The 21,076-nt window shown below is 44.0% G+C and overlaps 1 protein-coding gene across 1 annotated transcript in view; it reads left to right on the forward strand.

The window, feature by feature from the left end:
• nox5 (NADPH oxidase, EF-hand calcium binding domain 5) overlaps window positions 1–21,076 on the forward strand; it is a 75,335-nt gene that overhangs the window by 13,503 nt on the left and 40,756 nt on the right. Inside the window, exons 4-10 of the mRNA XM_060852848.1 lie at window positions 2,203–2,440; window positions 3,563–3,716; window positions 4,138–4,313; window positions 6,928–7,110; window positions 11,400–11,532; window positions 14,631–14,773; window positions 20,014–20,172. Of these exons, the coding sequence (XP_060708831.1) occupies window positions 2,203–2,440; window positions 3,563–3,716; window positions 4,138–4,313; window positions 6,928–7,110; window positions 11,400–11,532; window positions 14,631–14,773; window positions 20,014–20,172 (1,186 nt within the window). The remainder of the gene's footprint in view (window positions 1–2,202; window positions 2,441–3,562; window positions 3,717–4,137; window positions 4,314–6,927; window positions 7,111–11,399; window positions 11,533–14,630; window positions 14,774–20,013; window positions 20,173–21,076) is intronic.

The following is a 21,076-nucleotide window of genomic DNA, read 5'->3' on the forward strand; positions in this document are numbered from 1 at the left end:
AAATCTTTTCTGAACCCTTATAAGTTTCACAACCTACCTCCTCTAGGAGAGAGACTATGGCCTTTAGTCTTACTTATGAGCGAAAAAATTCTCAATGAATTCCATATCAAGTGTTTCATAATCATAAAGATCCCTATCAAGTCCCCTGACAACCCTCCCTTTACTGAAATGAGGGGTCCCAGTCTGTCTAATTTCACCTGATAGACATCATCTCACGGTTTTGATAAATTCTTGACAATCATTTTTCCACCATCTTAAATACCTCTGTACTCATTGTAGTCTGTGAAGACCCAGTACCATTCACAGGTCTCTGTCATCTGCTGAGATTGTGAATGTCTTTGTTCAATTCAGTGTCAGCCGCACTTGTGTTTGAAATCAGACACGATGTTACGCAGTGAGCAGGGCAGTGGGATTAGTCCAATGCAGAAGACCACAAGAAATAGGAGCAGGAGGAGGGCATTCAGCCCCTCAAAAGCCTTTCAACAAGGTCGTGGCTGATCTGCCCCAGTCCTTGCCTCCTTTCTCATGTTAGCTCAGCAAAGCCGTCAATTCCACAATATTTCAAAAATCTCTCCACCTCCTCTTTAAATCGTTTCTGTGATCCAGCCTCAACAACTCTGTGGGATAGAGAATTCACTGTCCTTTGGGAGAGGAAATTCCTTTGCATCTCAGTTTGAAAGGTGGATCCCCTTATTTTGTTACTATGTCCCCCAACTTGAGATTCCCCGACGATTAGAAACGTGTTCTCATCATCTACTCTGTCAAGATCCACCAGCATCTTGTATGTTTCAATAAGATCACCCCTCATTCCTCAAAACTCTTAATGAGTAAAGGCCTAACCTCTTCAGTCAACCGCCCATTTATTCCAGGAGCCAGTCTAGCCTAAACAAACAGCAGCAGACACAATGGGCTGAAGAACAGAGGGTGAGAGATAGAAAAATAGATTGGAAATACTGAGGCTTTTTTTCACTGGGTTTTAGGAGGTAAAGGGGAGACCTTATTGAGGTTTATACAATTATGAGGGGACTAGGTAAGGTGAATGACAAGGGCCACTTCCTGAAAGTGGGGGCATTCAAAGCTAGGGGGCATATTTTTAAGATGAGAGAAGAAATATTTAAAAAGAACATGATGGGCAATTTTTTTTACACAGAGAGTGGTTTATGTGTGGAATGAACTGCCAGAGAAAGTGGTGGATGCAAGTACAGTTACAAGGTTTAAAAGTCAATTGGATAAGTTAATGAACAGCAAAGCTTTAGAGGGATATGGACCGAGTGCAGGCAGGTGGGATTAGTTTAGTTTGGGATTATGGTCAGTGTGGATTGGTTGTACTGAAAGGTTTGTTTACATGCTGTATGGCTGTATACTTACAATGTAGGCATAGAAATAAGCTGAGAGCTTATGCAGAAGTGAACAAGATGTCTGGAAGCAGTGTGGTGAATTTCAATACTAGATTTTATATTTGGTGAGCCTTGGATGCCAATGAAAATCAGCAGTTCTGGAATTACTGTGGATCTCTGAATATCTTGTACATACAATGCTGGAGTTCATAGGATTTCTCCAGACCATTTGGCCCGTCAAGTCCACACCACCCGTACGAAAAGCAACCCCACTCCCCCGCCCAACCTATCCCTTACGTTTCACATGACTAATCCACCTAATCTGCACATCCCTGGACACTATGGGCAATTTCCCATGTTCAATCCATTCCAACCTGCACATCTTTGGACTGTGGAAGGAAACTGGAGCACCTGAAGGAAACCCACACAGATACGGGGAGAATATGCAACCTCCACACTGACAGTCACACAAGGTGGAATCGAATCTGGGCCCCTGATGCTGTGAGGCAGCAGTGCTAACCACTGAACCACTGGGTCATGAATACATTAACCTAAATCTATTTCATGGCATGGGACAGAATATCCTCACGGTGTTATCTGACAGTGCTCGAGCCCAGATTTGTCACAGAAGGTCTTCCAATTGGTGAAGTGTGTTTTGGTAGGTTGGGAGCGGTAGCAGTGCTAACCACTGAGCCACTATACCGTCCTGAGTTCAAATCCCATGGTAGAATCGTTGAACAGGGAGCTTCACTGTAGTTCACACATGTGCAATGCTATTTATTATCAGCCTTGGGAAGTTTACAGGTAACATATCTCACTCCACTGAAGGAGGACAGCAGTTAATTTGGTAACTCTTTTCCTGCAGTGCTGCCAATTGGCTAAAGCCACCAGCAACAGAGAAGTACACAAGGCAGACCCCGCGGTATCTGACACCAGCCTACTGGCACAATAATAGCCGCAAGCTGCTCTTCATGTGCTGTTACATCCTCGTCAATATCTTTCTTTTCACGTTTGCTGCACTAAAACACGTTGACGTTGGTGGATGGGTCATGTTGGCTAAAGGTTGTGGGCAGTGCCTTAACTTTAACTGTACTTTCATCGGGGTGAGTACTGAAATAAGCTCCTGTTGGAATTTAACCTGAACCTGATTTAACTGAACTTTCTCAGGTAAAGGAAATTGAAGGGTACAAATTGAGCAGGTTCAAGCAACAAAGGTCCTTAGCACATGAGGACTTAATTGCAGCCACAGTAACTGAGCTGTGCTCATACAGAATGGCAAAACAATCAGGGCCCCTCTGTTCTTGATTGCTGTCAATTGATTGCTGCTGGAAGGTGCATACGCAATTATCAGGGGACAATGCTGAGATTCTCCCTCCTCACAGCACACAGCTGAGGCATCAGCAGATTCTCATGTCTCTAATTGATTGTGTAAAATAGAAATATAAACCAGGGAAAATCCATTTCAGGGAGGGCTGCTCACCCCTTCAATGTCAAGGTTAGAATGGTGCTGGAAAAGCACAGCAGGTCAGGCAGCATCCGAGGAGCAAGGAAATCGACGTTTCGGGCAGGAGCCCTTCATCAGGAATGTGCCTTAATCTGCCCTAAACGTCGACTTTCCTGCTCCTCGGATGCTGCCTGACCTGCTGTGTTTTTCCAGCACCACTGTAATCTAGAATTTGCTCTCCAGCATCTGCAGTCCTCACTTTCACCCCTTCAATGTCTCTGCTCCAATACAAACAATGACAACTTGAAGATTGCTGAATCCTGCTAACTCCACCTCCCCTTGCCTTGGTCACTGCTATAAGCAGGCAATGGAGAATTTAATCAAACTGTTCAAAATCAGCAGGATTTGTTTTTGTTGAACCATAGAATGGTTAAACGCAAAAGGAGGCCACTCGGTTCATTGTGTTGACTACTAGCTCTCTAAAGGAGCCATTTATCTTATCCCATTCACCCAAGCTTCCTCAGCACTCAGTTCTTCATATTAGGACCCAATTCTACTCTCTGGGTAATGAGGATTCTCCTGAATTCTGTACTAGACTAATCTGCGACCACTTTATATCCCCCCCCACACCCCCTGCCTGACCCACTCTGCAATTGGATGCATTGAAGACAAGCAGGTTACTTTGAATATATCAGCCAATTTTTGTTGTTCTTGTCATTATTTATTTTCTAAGAAATTAAGAATATTTTAACCAAACCTTAACTACTTTTCCATCGTTAAGGTCCTTATGCTACGCCGATGTCTGACCTGGTTAAGAGCAACTTGGGTGGTGAGGATTCTACCTTTGGATCAGCATGTACTCCTGCACCAGCTGGTGGGATTTGCTATATTTGGACTGAGTGTTGTTCATGCTATTGCTCATCTCATAAACTTTGGTAAGTATTCAAAGGTGATGGACAATACAATTCACACAAAAAACCATCTTTTCTGCAATAGTGTTTTCAAAGCCTGAAGATCAGGGTTTCATTTGAATAGAACATTTAAACTACCTTCAATGATTTGATTGGAAAAACACTAAGGATTGGAATTTATGGAGGTGTTGGTGATTGTGGCTGCTGGGGGGATATCCTAGCTGCTGGAATGACACAAGCCAGAGAACCAGGATTAAGGAGAGAACCAGCCACAGGGAAGAAATGGTGCAAGTTTCATGGAGTTGCGATCCTAATCCTTACATCAATATGTCTTTAAATTCCTTTTTCCTTGTCCTAATCTCACTTCCCCTTAGATATATCCATTCCAGTCACCTCAATAACACCAAGAGATGGTGCGTTTATCACGATGTATTTCCTTTTGCAGTGAATTTGACTTTCAGTGGTGGAACCTACCAGCTATGGGAGTACCTCTTCACAACAAGACCTGGGATTGGTTGGATTTATGGAACGGCATCCATTACTGGAGTAATTTTGCTGCTTCTGATAATTTTGATGTTAATCTGTTCAAGTACATTTGTTCGCAGGAGTGGACATTTTGAGGTATAAGAAACTATAATCAGTACTCTTTAGAATTTAAGTTAAAAACCACATTGATGTAGAATCATTAAGGCAAGACAATTCATGATCAAAGGATAATGTTGCTTGACTTAATATACATGGTTGCACACTACGTTAAGTCTATTATTACTGTTTGGATGCTGTTTCATTGAAACATAGAAAATAGGAGCAGGAATAGACCATTCAGCCCTTCGAGCCTGCCCCATTGTTCAATATGATCATGGCAGTTGATGTAATCTCAGTATCCCACTCCCGCTTTCTCTCCATACCCCTTGATTCCTTTAGCCGATAGGGCCATGTCCAACTCCAATATATCTAACAAACTGGTCCCAACAGTTTCCTGTGGGAGGGAATTCCACAGGTTAACAACTCTCTGAGTGAAGAAATTCTTCCTCATCTCAGTCCTGAATGGCTTATCCCTTATTCTGAGACTGTGACCCCTAACTCTGGACATCCTCACTATTGGAAACATTCTTCCTGTATCGAGCATGCAGTCATTCTCCATTTAAGTTATCTGCGTTTTTTATTCTTCATGCCAAAATGGACAAATTAACATTTTCCCATCTTATATTCCAACCGCCAGATTTTTCCCACTCACTCATATCTGTTTGCAACCTTCTTATATCCTTTTCACAACATCTGTTCCTACTCATCTTTATGTTATCTGCAGATTTAGCACCACACCTTTTATCCTTTTAAAGTAATTGATGTGACTTGTGATGTAAAAGGTCGAAGTCTCAGTACAGACTCAAATGATACTCTACTTACCACATCCAGTCAATCAGAAAAAGACCCACTGATGCATGCCTTCAGTTTTCTGCTGGCCAGCCAATCTTCTGTCCATGCTAATTTGAACTTATGTGCTTTGCATTATTTTTCCAGGTTTCTGCTAATTCAGTAACATCACCATTACATAATGTTAAGTCAAACTTTGTTTTTAATTTTGCCAAGGGAACACAGCCTTGTATTTTAGTCAGAGCTATTTTCTCCCACACATCTCCCTAGGTCATAAATTCAGCACCAACCTGATGTTGCAAGGGAGCCTCTGAACTGTGAACCAGCACAAGGAGATGAACAATGATCTCCCTCCTCTCCAATTTCAGCAATTGCCTACTGGTTAATGATTCTTCATGATAGAACATAGGAAACAGAGTAGGCTGTTCAGCATCAAGCTTTCTGTACCATTAGTGATCATGGTTGATCATGGTGGGTCTCCTTCCACGGTCCAAAGATGTGCGGGTTACGTGGATTGGCCATGAGAAATTGCCCCATAGACCCATAGAAATTGTCCAGGGATGTGCAGGCTAGGTGGAGTGGCCTTGGGAAATTACCTCTCAGTTTCCAGGGATGTGCAGGCTAGGTGAATTGGCAGTGAGAAATTACCTCATAGTGCCCAGGGATTAGATTAGATTAGATTAGATTTCCTGCAGTGTGGAAACAGGCCCTTCGGCCCAACAAGTCCACACTGACCCTCCGAAGAGAAACCCACCCCCTCACCCCCTATATTTACCCCTGACTAATCCAGCTAACACTACAGGCAATTTAGCATGGTCACATAAACTGCACATCTTTGGATTGTGGGAGGAAACAGGAGCACCTGGAGTAAAGCCACACAGACACTGGGAGAATGTGCAAACTACACACAGTCGCCTGAGGCTGGAATCGAACCTGGGACCCTGGTGCTGTGAGGCAGCAGTGCTAACCACTGAGCCACCATGCAGGCTAGGTGGATTAGCACTGGGAAATGGCCCTATCATGTCTAGGGATGTGCAGGTTAGGTGGATTAGCCATGGGAAATACAGGGTTACAAGAATATGGTGGGGGGTGGGGAGCTGAATGGCCTGTTTCCACACTGCAGTGATTCTATGATGAACAGCGACTGTGTGAGTAAAATCCAGTCTAGTTCACTAATGTCTTTTAGGGAAGGAAATCTTACCTGCACATGGCACCAGACCCACAACAATGTTGCTGACTATTAACACAGTCGAGATTAGAGTGGTGCTGGAAAAGCACAGCAGGTCAGGCAGCATCCAAGGAACAGGACTGCCCTTTGAGTATTAGGGATGGGAAATATATATGCTGGCTCGAATAACATCAACACCCCATGCATGAGTAAAAAAGGAACTCAATCTGTTGAGAGGACTCACCTTGGCCGTATGCAGCATTGTCTGTGGCTCTCTGCAAGTGCATGAAAAGTTGGCACTGTGGCCCCAGTGGTGGAGGTTGGTAGTACAGGGGCCTGGGCTAGTCCTGAATATGTCTATTAAGGGCAAGTCTTACCAACAAAGTTCGATGTTTGCTAATTGGCAGGTGGGGTTTGTCACAAGAAGCTTATTAATGACATCCTGTGGTCCTATTCCTTGATCCTGTCTGACTGGCATCACCCGATACATATTCTGAACTTCGTCCTGATAACCCAGTTCACAGCAGCTGATGTAACACAGAAGTCTGTGTCAAATGGATCTTATTGTCTGTTAGAGATGCAGTTTTTGATCAATATTGATGAACCGGTGCTTAAAATGTGCATGATCACAGAGAGTCATGACATTGACCATAGGTTTCTTGATGCTGAACAATCCAAAACCCTCTCTTCCAGGTGTTTTATTGGACACACTTGAGTTATATTTGGGTCTGGTCTCTGTTAATCCTCCATGGCTCCAACTTCTGGAAGTGGTTTGTGGTCTCTGGATTCTTGTTCCTTATGGAAAAAATAGTGGGAATCACAGTTTCACGAATTGGTGGCACTCAGGTTGTGGAGGTTAACTTACTGCCATCTAAGGTGAGTGATGTACAGTGTGTGTTCACACTCATCATTGAATAAGTGCAGAGACAGCCACTTTTTGACGCTGTTTAAATTTGTTTTTTTTTAATTTAACGGGATGTGGCCGTCACTGACTTAGCCAGTAATTACTGCACGTCCCCTAATTGCCCAGAGGACAGTTAAGAGTTAATTACAAACACCAAACAAAAACAGAAATTGCTGGAAAAGCTCAGCATATCTGGTAGCACCTGTGGAGAGAAAGGGTCACTGGACCTGAAATTTTAACTCCGATTTCTCTCCACAGATGTTGCTAGACCTGCTGGGATTGTGTCGTGCAAAGGCACGGTAGGTCAGGCAGCATCCGAGGAGCAGGAAAATTGATGTTTTGGGCAAAAGCCATTCCTCAGGAAAGCCGTCCATTCCTGATGAAGGGCTTTTGCCCAAAATGTTGATTTTCCTGCTCCTCGGATGCTGCCTGACCTGCCGTGCCTTTCCAGCACAACTCTAATCTTGACTCTAATCTCCAGCATCTGCAGTCCTCACTTTCGCCCTGCTGAGATTTTCCTCAATTTCTGTTTTTGTATCTGATTTCCAGCATCCACAGTTCTTTCAGTTTTTATTTGAGAGTTAGTTACATTGTTGCGTGAGCTGGAGTCACATGTAGACCAGACCAGGTACAGGTTCGGAAATGTTACCAGGTAATGTCACTAAGGGACATTGATCGACCAGATGGGTTGTGCTTTTTTAGGACAGTTAGCAATGATTATGTGATCACCATTAGGTTAGGCTCCTTGTTCCAGATATTCTTGGATTCAATTTTCATCAGCTGCCATGGTGGGATTCAAATCCATGTTCCTCAACATTGGCCTGGTCTTTTGAATTGCTCATCCAGTGTCAGTAACACCACCACCTCTGCTTACTGGCCCATTTCCTTGGGTTTGAGCCTTCGAATAGATCCTTTCACAACAGAGGGTGCTCTATTTGACAAAGGAAAGAAAATCTAACCTAAATCTGGAGCAGTATGTCTATTGTAGCAACATTAGCCAGTTCCTGATTGAATACAGATACCGGGATATTGTAATAATGGATCTTAGAGTATGAAAAATTCAGCTAACTTTTGTGGCCATCCATCTACCAAAAGTTATACTTTATTCAGGAACTGTAATGACAAATCTGGTCAGTTGGCATTTTCTCTGGTTCAGGGGTGGGCTACATTATAAACTGTCAGTTAAATACTTGTTCAAATAGTGAGAAGCACATGGAGCACCTAAGTGTAAGGATATTTTTTGCTGATTTATTTGCTTGACGTTAATCTAACATTGGATTAGCCAAGAGATGCATTGAAGCAATTCTAATGACCTGTTAGTACGTTGGCTGCTCATTGTTGCATCTCAGTTATAGACCTCACAGTGACTCCCCTTAAGGGCAATCAGATGTGGGCATTGAATGCCAACTGAGCACACAACGGGCCTAACGTATGGAACAATAAGGTTAAGAAAATATGGATAAATTGGAAAAAGCTGGTCCGTTGTATACCAAATTTGCAAAGATAATAGTCTTTATTTTTGGTCCCTGCCTCAAATTCCATTCTATAGTTACCGTCACTATCCTTCTCCCTGCCTGAGATCAAACCAGACTGTTAAAAATTGAGTGTCTTGTTCGACTCTGAGATGAACTTGCCACCATATAAATGCAGGTTGCTATAAGCACTACCGCAGTTAGGCAGCAGTGTGGTACAAAAAATATAAACAGGAGATTTAGAGTCTCCTCAGTTTAGTCTCCTCTGTTTAAAAAAAATGCAAGTTGTTGTTATTCCCCAAGTACATTACTGAGGAAGGATGTCGGAATTGTAACAGGACCCCCACCAACAGGTGGCGATGGTGAGAGAGGGGAAACTGGAGCAGTCAACAGGATCTCGCTGGAACTAAGTTGTCTTTGGTGGGAAGAGGGCTGGTAGCAAAGGGGAGCAAACAAAAGGAATTCTTCAACCCAATATAATTCACAGGCTAATTCCATGGAGATTCTGTAAATAGTTCCTTGTTTACCGTTCAAATAGTTGCTTTTTCTCCCCCTTTCTGCTTGTAATGACCCAACGCCAATGGAATAAAGAATCCCTGCTTCATGATCTTTGGCTCTTCAATGTGTTAAAATCACATATTACACAATGGCCTAGTAGTGTTGTAACTAGACTATTAATCCAGAAACTCAAGTAATGTTGTTGGGACCTGGATTTGAGTCCCATCATGGCAGATTGTGGAATTTGGATTCAAAATAAAAAAAAATCTGGAATTAAGAGTCTAATAATGACCATGAAGCCATCATTGGGGAAAACCCATCTGGTTTACTAATGTCCTCCTTTAGGAACGATGATTACCATCTATATCCAGTGTAGGCTGTATGTGATTCTAGACACATGGTAATATGGTTGGCGCTTAAATGCCCTCAGGGCTATTGGAGATGGGTAATAAATGCTGACCCAGCTAATGATATCCGCATTATGTAAATGAATAATAAAAATTGTCTTTGTATTTTTTGTTCAACTACTAGACATCTCCTAATTACTGACTGTCAGTTTGCAACTCTCTGATTTTCCACTCTCTACTGAGACATCACCAAGAGCCTGAGGAAATAGGATCTAAATTAAACTGGAATGTACTCCGTTCTCAGCGTGTGATATTAAGCAGCAATCAGTCTGGATGTTTAGCTCTCCCAGGACTGGGAATAGAGGGAGCATTGGCATGGAAAGTTGCAGCTTCAGTCATCAGCCTGGTTCTGCACTCCATCTTGCCTTTGAGCCATTTTCCTGGGAGCAGGATGGGTGGGGAGGTTGGAGTGAGTTGTAGCCTTCAAGGAGCACAGACAATTGATGTAATTAAAGGCCTGTTAATGGAAGCCAATGCAGTCTCCCAAGATGCTCTGAACCTCTCTCTTGGTTACAACAATCATTGTGAGCCAGTGAGCAGGCTGCCACTGCTGGCCTGGCTGAAAAGAACACTTTTAATCATCAATACTGAAAAAGTCAGAGGGAGTGTCATCTCCAATCTCTCCCTCACTTACCCGCCATTGCATCCTTCCACCACTTAGAGTCATAGAGATGTACAGCAGGGAAACAGACTCTTCAGTCTAACTCTTCCATGCCGACCAGATATTCTAACCTAATCTAGTCCCATTTGCCAGCACTTGGCCCATATCCCTCTAAGCCCTTCCTATTCATATACCCATCCAGATGCTTTTTAAATGCTGTTATTACACCACCACTTCCATATACGCACCACCCTCTGCATGAAAAAGTTGCCCCTTAGGTCCCTTTTATATATTTCCCCTCTCACCCTGAACCTATTCCCTCTAGTTCTGGACTACCCCCAGGATAAGCCCTTGTCTATTTATCCTATCCATGCCCCTCATGATTTTATAAATCTCTATAAGGTCACCCCCCAGCCTTCAACGCTGCAAGGAAAACAGCCCCAGCCTATCCAGCTTCTCCCACTAGATCCAACCATCCAACTCTGGCAACATCTTTGCAACCATGGCAACACTCTGGCCTGCCTTGTCACCACTCCAATCCCCCTGGCAAGCACCACATCCTCGGGCATGGGCAACGGCACTCTCTGGAGAGCTTCCTACCTCCCACTGCCCCATCCTTCCAGGGTGCCTGCAATGTAGCAAGGGTACCTCTTGGCCTGTTCACTCACCTCCCTACACCACTTCAGCTCACAGAAGATCCACTCCAAACACACGTGCATGTAAAATGCCTGATTTATTCCAATAAGTGGTCACTCTGGGAAGAGCAAAGTTAAAAATCCCACAACACCAGGTTCTAGTCCAACTCAGTCTGGATTTTTAGCTCTCCCAGGACTGGGAATAGAGGGAGCATTGACATGGAAAGTTGCAGCTTCAGTCATCAGCCTGGTTCTGCACTCCATCTTGCCTTTAAGCCATTTTCCTGGGAGCAGGATGGGTGGGGTTTAAGATGAGGCACTAGCTTTCGGAGCTGTGCTCCTTCATCAGGTGGTTGTGCTTCATCAGGTGGATGAAGGAGCAGCACTCCGAAAGCTAGTGCTTCCAAATAAATCTGCTGGACTATAACCTGGTGTTGTGGGATTTTTTAACTTTGCACACCCCAGTCCAACACCGGCATCTCCAAATCATGACTCTGGGGAGAATCACTTCCAGTGACTGATCCCCACACAGTGTTGGGTTTCTCTGGGATTTGGAGGGGTGTGATGTTTTTGATTGTGCCAAGTAGCTACTTGAAGGAAGAGTTCTGCATGTGAGATTATAATGAAAATATTCTTCTTAACATTCAGGTTACCCATCTCGTAATCAAAAGGTCGCCGTTCTTTCACTACAAACCCGGAGATTATGTGTATGTCAATATTCCAGCAATAGCCAAGTATGAGTGGCATCCATTTACCATCAGCAGTGCTCCAGAGCAGCAAGGTATGCTGTAAGAAGGCTTAGGCCTTACATTGTGAAGGTGGGTTGAGGGTGTTTGGATGGATTTCAATGGAAAAGAGTAGACATCATGGTGACCTATAAGTGACGAGGTTTGAAGTTGCAAAGAGACCTGCCAGATTATTGATCACAACGATCTGATGTAACAAAGGTTCAGAAACCAGTGAGTGCAAAAAGTACAGACTTAAGGACATTGACGTATGTCAGGTGGATGATCCTGCCTGAAGGGTGATTGGTGCTGGGAAATAATGTTTCAGGAGACGGAGGTTCCAGAGGTAACGGGTTGTGTTTTTGAAGAAAAAGATTGAAAGGGTTAAAGAGGAGCAGATAAATTGATTGACCTGTAGGATGGGAACAGGTTTTCTGTTTGTTAAAAAGCACCCTGTTCCTATGTATGTCTTTTATCAATTACCCTCCTGTCTTCTCTTAAACCTATTGATAAATAATAGTGACACATGTACCTTCAGGAGCTGTTCATTACTCAATTTGTCAGGGGCATGGTGGTTAGCACTGCTTCTCACAGTGCCAGGGACATGGGTTCGATTCCACCCTCAGGCAACTGTCCATGTGGAGTTTGCACATTCTCTCTCTTTGTCTGCATGGGTTTCCTCTCAGAGTCCAAAGACATTAGGTGGATTAGCCATTGGAAATGTAAGGTTACAGGGATAGGGTAGAGGGGTGGGTCAGGAAGAGATGCTGGTCAGAGGGTCAGTGTGAACTCAATGGGCTGAATGGCCTGCTTCCACATTGTAGATTTTCTATGATTGCGCATTCTCTTGGATATCTGTTCTGAATAAATAAAGTCCCTCTATCACCAACCACTGAGCCACCATGCCCCTGACAACTTTAAGCTTTAGAACAGTTAAAAGTTTTGTTGTACACTTTTCTTTACCAATGGGAATTTGATGAGATGCCACCCAGAGGATAAGAAGATAACCACAAGATAAAAAACACAAGGTGTTGAGAAAATGAATTTGTACGTGGAGGGAGTTCACACAGTTTACCAGACTGATATCTGGGATAAAACAGTTGTCTAATGAGAAATGATTGAGCAGGTTGCAACATTGGAGTTTAAGTGAATGAGAGCTAATCTTATGGAAACATGTTAAGACTCTGAGTGGCTTCAACAGGATAAATGCTGAGGGAATGTTTCACCTTGTGGGGAAATCTAGAACTAGGGGCAAAATAAGGGGGGGTCTCTCATTTAATATGAGGAGGAGGAGGAGATGCTTTTCTCAGACTGTCGCTCACGTTTGGAATTCTGTTTCAGTCATCAGTGCAGGAAGGGCCATTGAACAGATTCAAGGTTGAGTTAGACACATTCTTGTTATGCAGGGAGTCGGGTTGATGGGGAGCAGGCAGGCAGGAAGGTGGATTTAAGGCCTTGATTAGATCAGTTATGATTTTATTGATTTGCTGAGCAGGGTCCTGCTCCTATTCCTCACCTTCTTTAGAATCCCTACAGTGTGGAAACAGGCCCTTTAGCCCAGAAAGTCCACACCGACCCTCCGAAGAATAACCCACCCGGACCCATTCCCCTACTTCTCTCCATTTACCCCTGACTAACACATCCAGTCTGGACACTATGGACAATTTAGCATGGCCAATCCACCTAAGCTGCACATTTTTGGATTGTGGGAGGAAACCCACGCAGACACAGGGCGAAAGTGCAAACTCCACACAGACAGTTGCCTGAGGCTGGAATTGAACCCAGGTCCTTGGTGCTGTGAGGTAACAATGCTAACCACTGAGCCACCATGTCACCTTATGTTCTAAACCTTGCCTAATTCCCTTGTTAATTTTCTCTGACTTTTCTTTGCATTTTCTTCTGTCCCATTTGAAGTCCTCCAACCCTTTCAACACCAACATCAAATTCATTGGATCATTATTCAATTGAATCTTAAAGGTTTGTTGGGATGATGTCCAATCACAAGATACTTTGCCATTTCTGACAGATGCCATTGGGCGACATTGAGTGTGGATTCGATCCACTTTCCACTGCCTCAGTCATGGATCAACTCTACCTTGAGTTTCTCTATTGTAGCTGAAACAAATGAATTCAAGCTGAAAATAGTTCAAATCTGGAACCTTCTTGGTCTTTTCACTTGTCTCCTGTGAAAACATTTCGCTCTGATCTGCTAAGATCTTACAAAATCCAATGCTTGTCGACCTAGCCTTCGATGAGTTGCAGACCCTTATGTTCTAAAGGTGCAATCCTCCTGTGAATTTTAAAACTGCCTCCTTCACTTTACCCATGCTGACTGAGTTGTGACATTCAGGCTACATACAAAACCAATTAACACTCTGTAATTCAAGAGATGGTTATGGTACTTTGTGAATTATGGCTAATTACCTGATACTCCCTTAAGGGGGAATCTAACCAGGGATAGACCTGTTGTCAATCGACCTTCACACAGTTTCCAGCAGGGGTCAGTAGATAGCTGAAATCCTACCATAATACTGCATCCTGTAGTATTACCCTACATGCCTACTTAGATAAATGAGCCAGCTGTGATTTTAAATGTTTCTTCTGTACTTTTATCAGCTGTAAGGTTGAGGGAATTATTCCTCAAAGCTATCATTTTTATATTTTTGAAACCAATGTCAAAATAAATATAACCATCAGGAGTCACCAGGCAACTGGATCATTTAGTTGCCCAACTGAGAAAAGACATGAATGATGAGTAAAACCATTATCTGAGGGAGGTCACACACTGGACTCCAAACCATGTACAGAGACTGACATCTAGTGGCATGCCACTGTAACTGTTTATTATGTCAGTCCAGAAAGAAAAATGATCAAATTACTGCAGATGCTGGAATCTGTACTGAAAACAATAAATGCTGACAATCACAGTGGGTCAGGCAGCACCCATGGAGAGAGAGCAAGCTAACATTTCAAGTCCAGCTGCCCCCTCCACACTTCGTGTCAGCTCTGATGAAGAGTCATCGAGACTGGAAACATGAGCTTGCTCTCTCTCCATGGGTGCTTCCTGACCCACTGTGACCTCCAGCATTTGTTGTTTCCAGCCACAAAGAAGGAGATTGGTGTTTGTGATGCTGACATTTGTTTTAATCTGCAGACACTATTTGGCTCCATATCAGGAGCCTCGGCCAATGGACCAACCAACTCTACGAATACTTCCGACAACCTGAACTCCTGGGCAACGAACCAAAGCGGCTGACAAGAAATCTGAGGAACAAGAAATACCAGAAGTCTGCGCAGGTCTGCCCTCTGTTTCTGCTACTTCCCTCAGCGAATATGATTCTCTGCTTCACCCTGGCTTTATAACTCCAGTCCTATGACCAGGGTTTATGGGGTTTTTCCCAAAAGTTTCCAATAACATGCCGTTTCATGACTAATGCGGCTATTTCCCAGAAAAGCTAATTATTGTGGATGTTAGAAATCTGAAATAAAAACAGAAAATGCCTGGAGAAACTCAGCAGGCCTTTCAGCATCTGTGGAGAGAGAAACTGTTCCTCTCTCCAAAGATGCTGCAGGTCTATTGAGTTTCACCAGCCATTAGCTATTTCCTATATTGGGTTAACTCAGATTCAACTTTGCAATTCGATATAGCACCCAGTGCACCCTTTAGCATTGCATTGGACTTCAGTGAAATTTTCCAGCGTATTCATTCCAAGCCAATGGACATCAAAGCCTGTGCCTGCCAATTATTGCAACTATCTCTTACCTGGTTGTGTGGGTACTGTACCTGGAAGAAATTACCCCTTATTTATTTTTAATCATGTTTGGACATGTTATAAAACAATTCCAAGATAGGTGGGACTTACACTTCTGACGTTCTGACCCAGAGGTAGAGACACTACCACTGCACTATAAGGCCAACCTTTCAGTTAACACCATTGACCAACTGAGCCCCAGTGACTGAAAGTAACGGCCTTTTCCATATTTTCAACCAACCTAGCCAGTAATGTTATGACCCATCTCTGGTGCTTGATTGATTTATCGCTGTCACGTGTACTGAGATACGGGAAAAGGTTGTACAGGCAGATCATACCATACAGATGGCATCAGAGTAACAGAACAGAGTGCAGAATACAGTGTTACAGCTGCAGAGAGGGTGCAGAGAGAGAGAATAATCAACATTAACGTTTGAGAAGTTCATTCAAAAGTCAATTCATGGCAGGGAAAAAGCTGTTCTTGAATCTGTTTGTATGTGTATTCAAATGTCTATACCATCTGTCTGATGGAAGAGGGTGGCAGAGAATATCGAGGTAAAAACAATGACTGCAGATGCTGGAAACCAGATTCTGGATCAGTAGTGCTGGAAGAGCACAGCAGTTCAGGCAGAATCCAAAGTGCAGCGAAATCGACGTTTCGGGCAAAAGCCCTTATTCCTGATGAAGGGCTTTTGCCCGAAATGTCGATTTCACTGCACTTTGGCAGAGAATATAACCAAGGTGGGAGAGGTCTGATTATGCAGGTCACTTTCCTGAGGCAGCGGGAACTATAAATGGAGTCAGTGGATGGAGGGCTGCTTTGTATGATGGACTGGGCTGTGTTCATGACTCTCTTGTAGTCTTGGGAAGCGCAGTTGCCATACCATGCTGTGATGCATCCGGATTGGATGCTTTCTATGATGCATCCATAAAAATTGGAAAGATTCAATGTGGACATGCTGAATTTCCTTAGTCTCCTGAGGAAATAGAGACGTGCTTTCCTGACCATCGCACCGACGTGGGTGGACCAGGACAGCTTGTTGGTGATCATCGCACCCAGAGACTACCTCCACCTCAGCACCATTGATATAGTCAGGACCATCCACTCCCTGCCCTGAAGTCAATGACCAGCTATTTCATTTTGCTGACGTTGATGGAGAGATTGTTGTCCTTACACCAAGCTGCTAAGCACTCAGTCTCTTTCCTGTATCTTGTCTCGTCATTGTTTGAGATCCGATCTACAACAGTGGAGACATCAGCAAACTTGTAAATGGAGTTGGGGTGGAATTTGGCAACACAGTCTTCAGTGAATAAGGAGTAGAGTCAGGGGCTGAGTACACAGACTTGTGGGGCACTGGTGCTGAGAATGATAGTGGAGGCGGTATTGTCCCTTATTCTTACTGATTGTAGTCCATGGGTCAGGAAGTTGAGGTTTCATTACAGAGGGGGTTGCTAAGACCTAGGTTTCAGAGTTTAAAATGTGAGTTTGTTTGGAATTATGGTGTTGAAGGTGGAAATGAGGTCAATAAGTGGGAGCCTGATGTAGATATCCTTGTTGTCCAGATGCTTCAGGGATGAATGTAGGGCCAGGCAGATGGTGCTGGTTGTGTACCTTGTGCCAAGAGACGAATTGCAAAGGATCAAGGTACTGCTGCAGGCTGGAGCTGATGTGATCCATGACTAACCTCATGAAGCACTTCATAATGATAGAGGTCAGAGCCACAGGGCAGTCATCATTGAGGCACGCTGCAGGATTTTCTTTGGTACTGGGATGATGGCGATCTTCAAGCAGTGGTGACTTCAGATCGCAGTAAGGAGAGGTTAAAGATATCAGTGGATACTCCCACCAGCTGGTCCACACAGGATCTGAGGGCACAGCGGGACTCCATCCGGACCAGTCACTTCCCAAGGATGCCGATCTAATATCTGCGGTGGTGACAGTGGGTATAGGCGTACCTGATGCTGTCGGGACAGGTGTCATCGTTTCACTCACCTTCTGTTCAAGAATGCATTGACCTCAATCGGGTAGGGATGTATTGTTGCCTGCAATTCTGTTTGACTTTGCTTTGTAGGCTGTTATACTGTGTGAGTCTTGTTCCAAACGACATGTTGCAGCTGTACAGGACATTGGTTAGGGCACTTTTGGAATATTTTGTGCAATTCTGGTCTCCCTCCTATCGGAAGGATGTTGTGAAACTTGAAAGGGTTCAGAAAAGATTTACAAGGATGTTGCCAGGGTTGGAGGGTTTGAGCTACAGGGATAGGCTGAACAAGCTGGGGCTGTTTTCCCTGGAGCATCGAAGGCTGAGGGGTGACCTTATAGAGGTTTATAAAATTATGAAGGAAATGGATAGGATAAATAGAAAAAGTCTTTTCCCTGGGGTGGGGGAGTCCAGGACAGAGGGCAAAGGTTTAGGGTGAGATGGGAAAGATATAAAAGAGACCTAAGGAGCAACTTTTTCACACAGAGGGTGGTACATGTATGGAATGAGCTGCCCGAGGAAGTGGTGGAGGCTGGTACAATTGCAACATTTAAAAGGCATCTGGATGGGTATATGGATAGGAAGGGTTTGGAGGGATATGGGCCAAATGCTGGCAAATGGGACCGGATTGTGTTGTGATATCTGGTCATCATGGACGAGTTGGACCAAAGGGTCTGTTTCTGTGCTGTCCATCTCTGCGACTCTATGACAGGTGTCCACGTGGTTAGCCTATATCTCAAGTTTAATTTGGTATTTTCTCTTGATAGCCTTACGAAGGTCGTACCTGCATTTCCTCTCTAGGTCAGAGCTGCCTGACTTGTATGCCTCTGACCTGGACTTCATTAGGGAGCGGATCTCCCGGATCATCCACAGTTTCTGGTTGGGGAGCATCCAGATTAATGTCTTTGGCACGCAGTCTTCTACGGACGTATAATGGCGCAGGGGAGTCTTGAACATGGATTTCCTGGCTCAGGGGTTGGGATATTACCACTGTAATTCAATATTGAATTTAGAGTCCACCAACTGTCATGGTGGGATCTGAACATAGGACTGATCAATTGCACTTCAGACTTGATCGAAATGCCCTTATACCCTGAGTAATGTACTTTGGCTATGTAATGGGAAAGTCAGCATGTCATTCCTGAGCCAATCATGTCTCTTCCTTTCCAATGCCCTTCCTACCCCAGGATATTTATAGAGTCATAGAGATGTACAACAGACCCTTCGGTCTAACTCGTCCATCCCACCCCAATCTAGTCCCACCTGCCAGCACCTGGCCCATACCCCTCTAAACTCCTCCTATTCATATACCCATCCAGATGCCTTTTAAATGTTCCAATTGTACCAGCCTCCACCACTTCCTCTGGTAGCTCATTCCATTCACGTACCATCCTCAGCATGAAAAAGTTGCCACTTAGGTCCCTTTTATATCTTTCCCCTCTCACCCTAAACCTATGCCCTCTAGTTCTGGACACACCCACCCCAGGGAAGAAACTTTGTCTATTTATCCTATCCATGCCCTTCATGATTTTATAAATCTCTATAAGGTCATCCCTCAGCCTCCGATGCTCCAGGGAAAACAGCCCCAGCCTGTTCAGCCTCTCCCTGTAGCTCAAACCCTCCAACCCTGGCAACATCCTTGTATATCTTTTCTGAACCCTTTCAAGTTTCACACCAACTTTCCGATAGGAGGGAGACCAGAATTGCATGCAGTATTTCAATAGTGCCCTAACCTATGTCCTGTACAGCCGCAACATGACCTCCCAACTCTTTTTCTCAATACGCTGACCAATAAAGGAAAGCATACCAAACGCTTTCTTCCCTATCCTATCTACCTGCCACTCTACTTTCAAGGAGCTAAGAACCTGCACTCCAAGGTCTCTTTGTTCAGCAGTGCTCCCTAGGACGTTACCATTAAGTGTATAAGTCCTGCTGAGATTTGCTTTCCCAAAATGCAGCACCTCGCATTTATCTGAATTAAACTCCATCTGCCGCTTCTCAGCCCATTGGCCCACCTGGTCAAGATCCCGTTGTAATCTGAGGTAACCTTCTTCACTCTCCACTACACCTCCAATTTGAAATGAAAAAGCTTGGAAAACAATCCCAGGAAAAATTTCCTGAATTTATAACTGATGCAAATACCCATGTGATTGCTATGCAGAACTATCTCTGTGGAAGCTTACATGGGAAATGATGCAAATCATGGGAAGCTTGGCGAACAGAACCACAACAACGAGCACCCGAGCTACAAATCTTCTCCCAAACTTTGATGCAAATCAATTGTTGCATTGGGCCTTGTGTTCAAAATGCTTCTTTGCAGGTTTCAGAAAGCAATTTCTGGAATCTTCTATCTGCAATGTTGAAGGGATAGCCCAAGACAACCATGAAGAATGTTAAATTATGTTAAATTTGTTCATATTAATGTCTCCCTGGGCAGCAACATACTGAGGAATTGTGATGACACTGATAAATTACTTGAGCTTCAGACTTATGAGGATAGCTCTTGATTTCATATGATAGTGTAAAAGATGATAATAAATGGGCAGCCAGTTTTGCATTAACTTCAGAAGAAATTTTAAACAAACGAGAGATATGCAAAGACCCATTTTACACAATTGAATCAAATCAAGATCTGTCCCATGGGTTATCTTGTTATCTGATTATCCAAAATGTGCCAGATGGGGTTTAATTAAGACTGTGTACTAATTTATATTTAGTACCGTTTGTCCTCCTGGACACACATTGCTCATTCCATCCCACGTTACCTAAATATGCTTCTGTTTCCATTTCTTACTATCACTAGGAGCACCTTGGTAACTTGATTGCCTCTAATGAATCAGTGGCGACCAACAAGGAAGACATGGTGGAGCTGACATCATATAAACCACGACAGTGCTGTCAGAACGAGCCCTTGGAAGTGAACATCAAAATGGATTGTACTGATGTCCCTCAGCCCAAGGAGGTAGGAAGTAGACTGGGATATAGAGGGATGTCTCATTAAGGTTAGATGAGGGTATTGGGTGAAAGAGAGCTTGTGTGTAATATAAACACAGAGATGGACCTGTTATGCTAAGTGACCTGCTTCTGTGTTGCAAATGGTCTGCAATAAATATGGCAAGACTCACATTCTATGGCACAACAGATACCAGAATGGCCCATTAACTGGCATCTCCCAATCCCCATCCTACCAAAGCACACTTCACCAACTGGAAGACTTTCTGTCAGGAAACAGGACTCAAGCACTGTCAGATAACACCATGAGGATATTCTGTCACATGCCATGAAATAGATTTAGCTTAGTGTGTTTGCAACTCAGTAGTTAGCACTGCTGTCTCACAGCACCAGGTACGTGAGGTTTATTCCACCCTCGGGCGACTGACTGTGTGGAGTTTGCATATTCTCCCCGTGTCTGCATGGGTTTCCTCCCACAGTCCAAAGATGTGCAGGTTAGTTGGATTGGCCCTGGGCAATGCAGGGTTACAGGGAAAAGGTGTGGGTGGGATACTCTTTGGAGGGTCAGTGTGGGTTTGATGGAACTGAATGGCCTGCTTCTACACCCCAGGGGTTCCATGATTCTATGACCCTTCAGGGAGAGATGCTCTGATCACTTAGTGGGAGTGATGGCCACTACTGATTGTGAGAAAGCTGCGTGTGTCACATATTTTACATTCACTGTTCAGTCCCCAGCATTCTCCCTTTCTCAGTGTGTGTGTGTGTGTGTGTGTGTGTGTGTGTGTGTGTGTGTGTGTGTGTGTGTGTGTGTGTGTGTGTCTTTGTGAGTGAGCGTGAGTGTGTTTGTGTCTTTGTGTTTGTGAGTGTGTGTGTGTGTTTGTGTCTCTGTGTGTGTGCGTGTCCGTGTGTGAGTG

Source organism: Hemiscyllium ocellatum, chromosome 39 (genome assembly GCF_020745735.1).
Source record: "Hemiscyllium ocellatum isolate sHemOce1 chromosome 39, sHemOce1.pat.X.cur, whole genome shotgun sequence".
Classification (NCBI taxonomy): Eukaryota; Metazoa; Chordata; class Chondrichthyes; order Orectolobiformes; family Hemiscylliidae; genus Hemiscyllium; species Hemiscyllium ocellatum.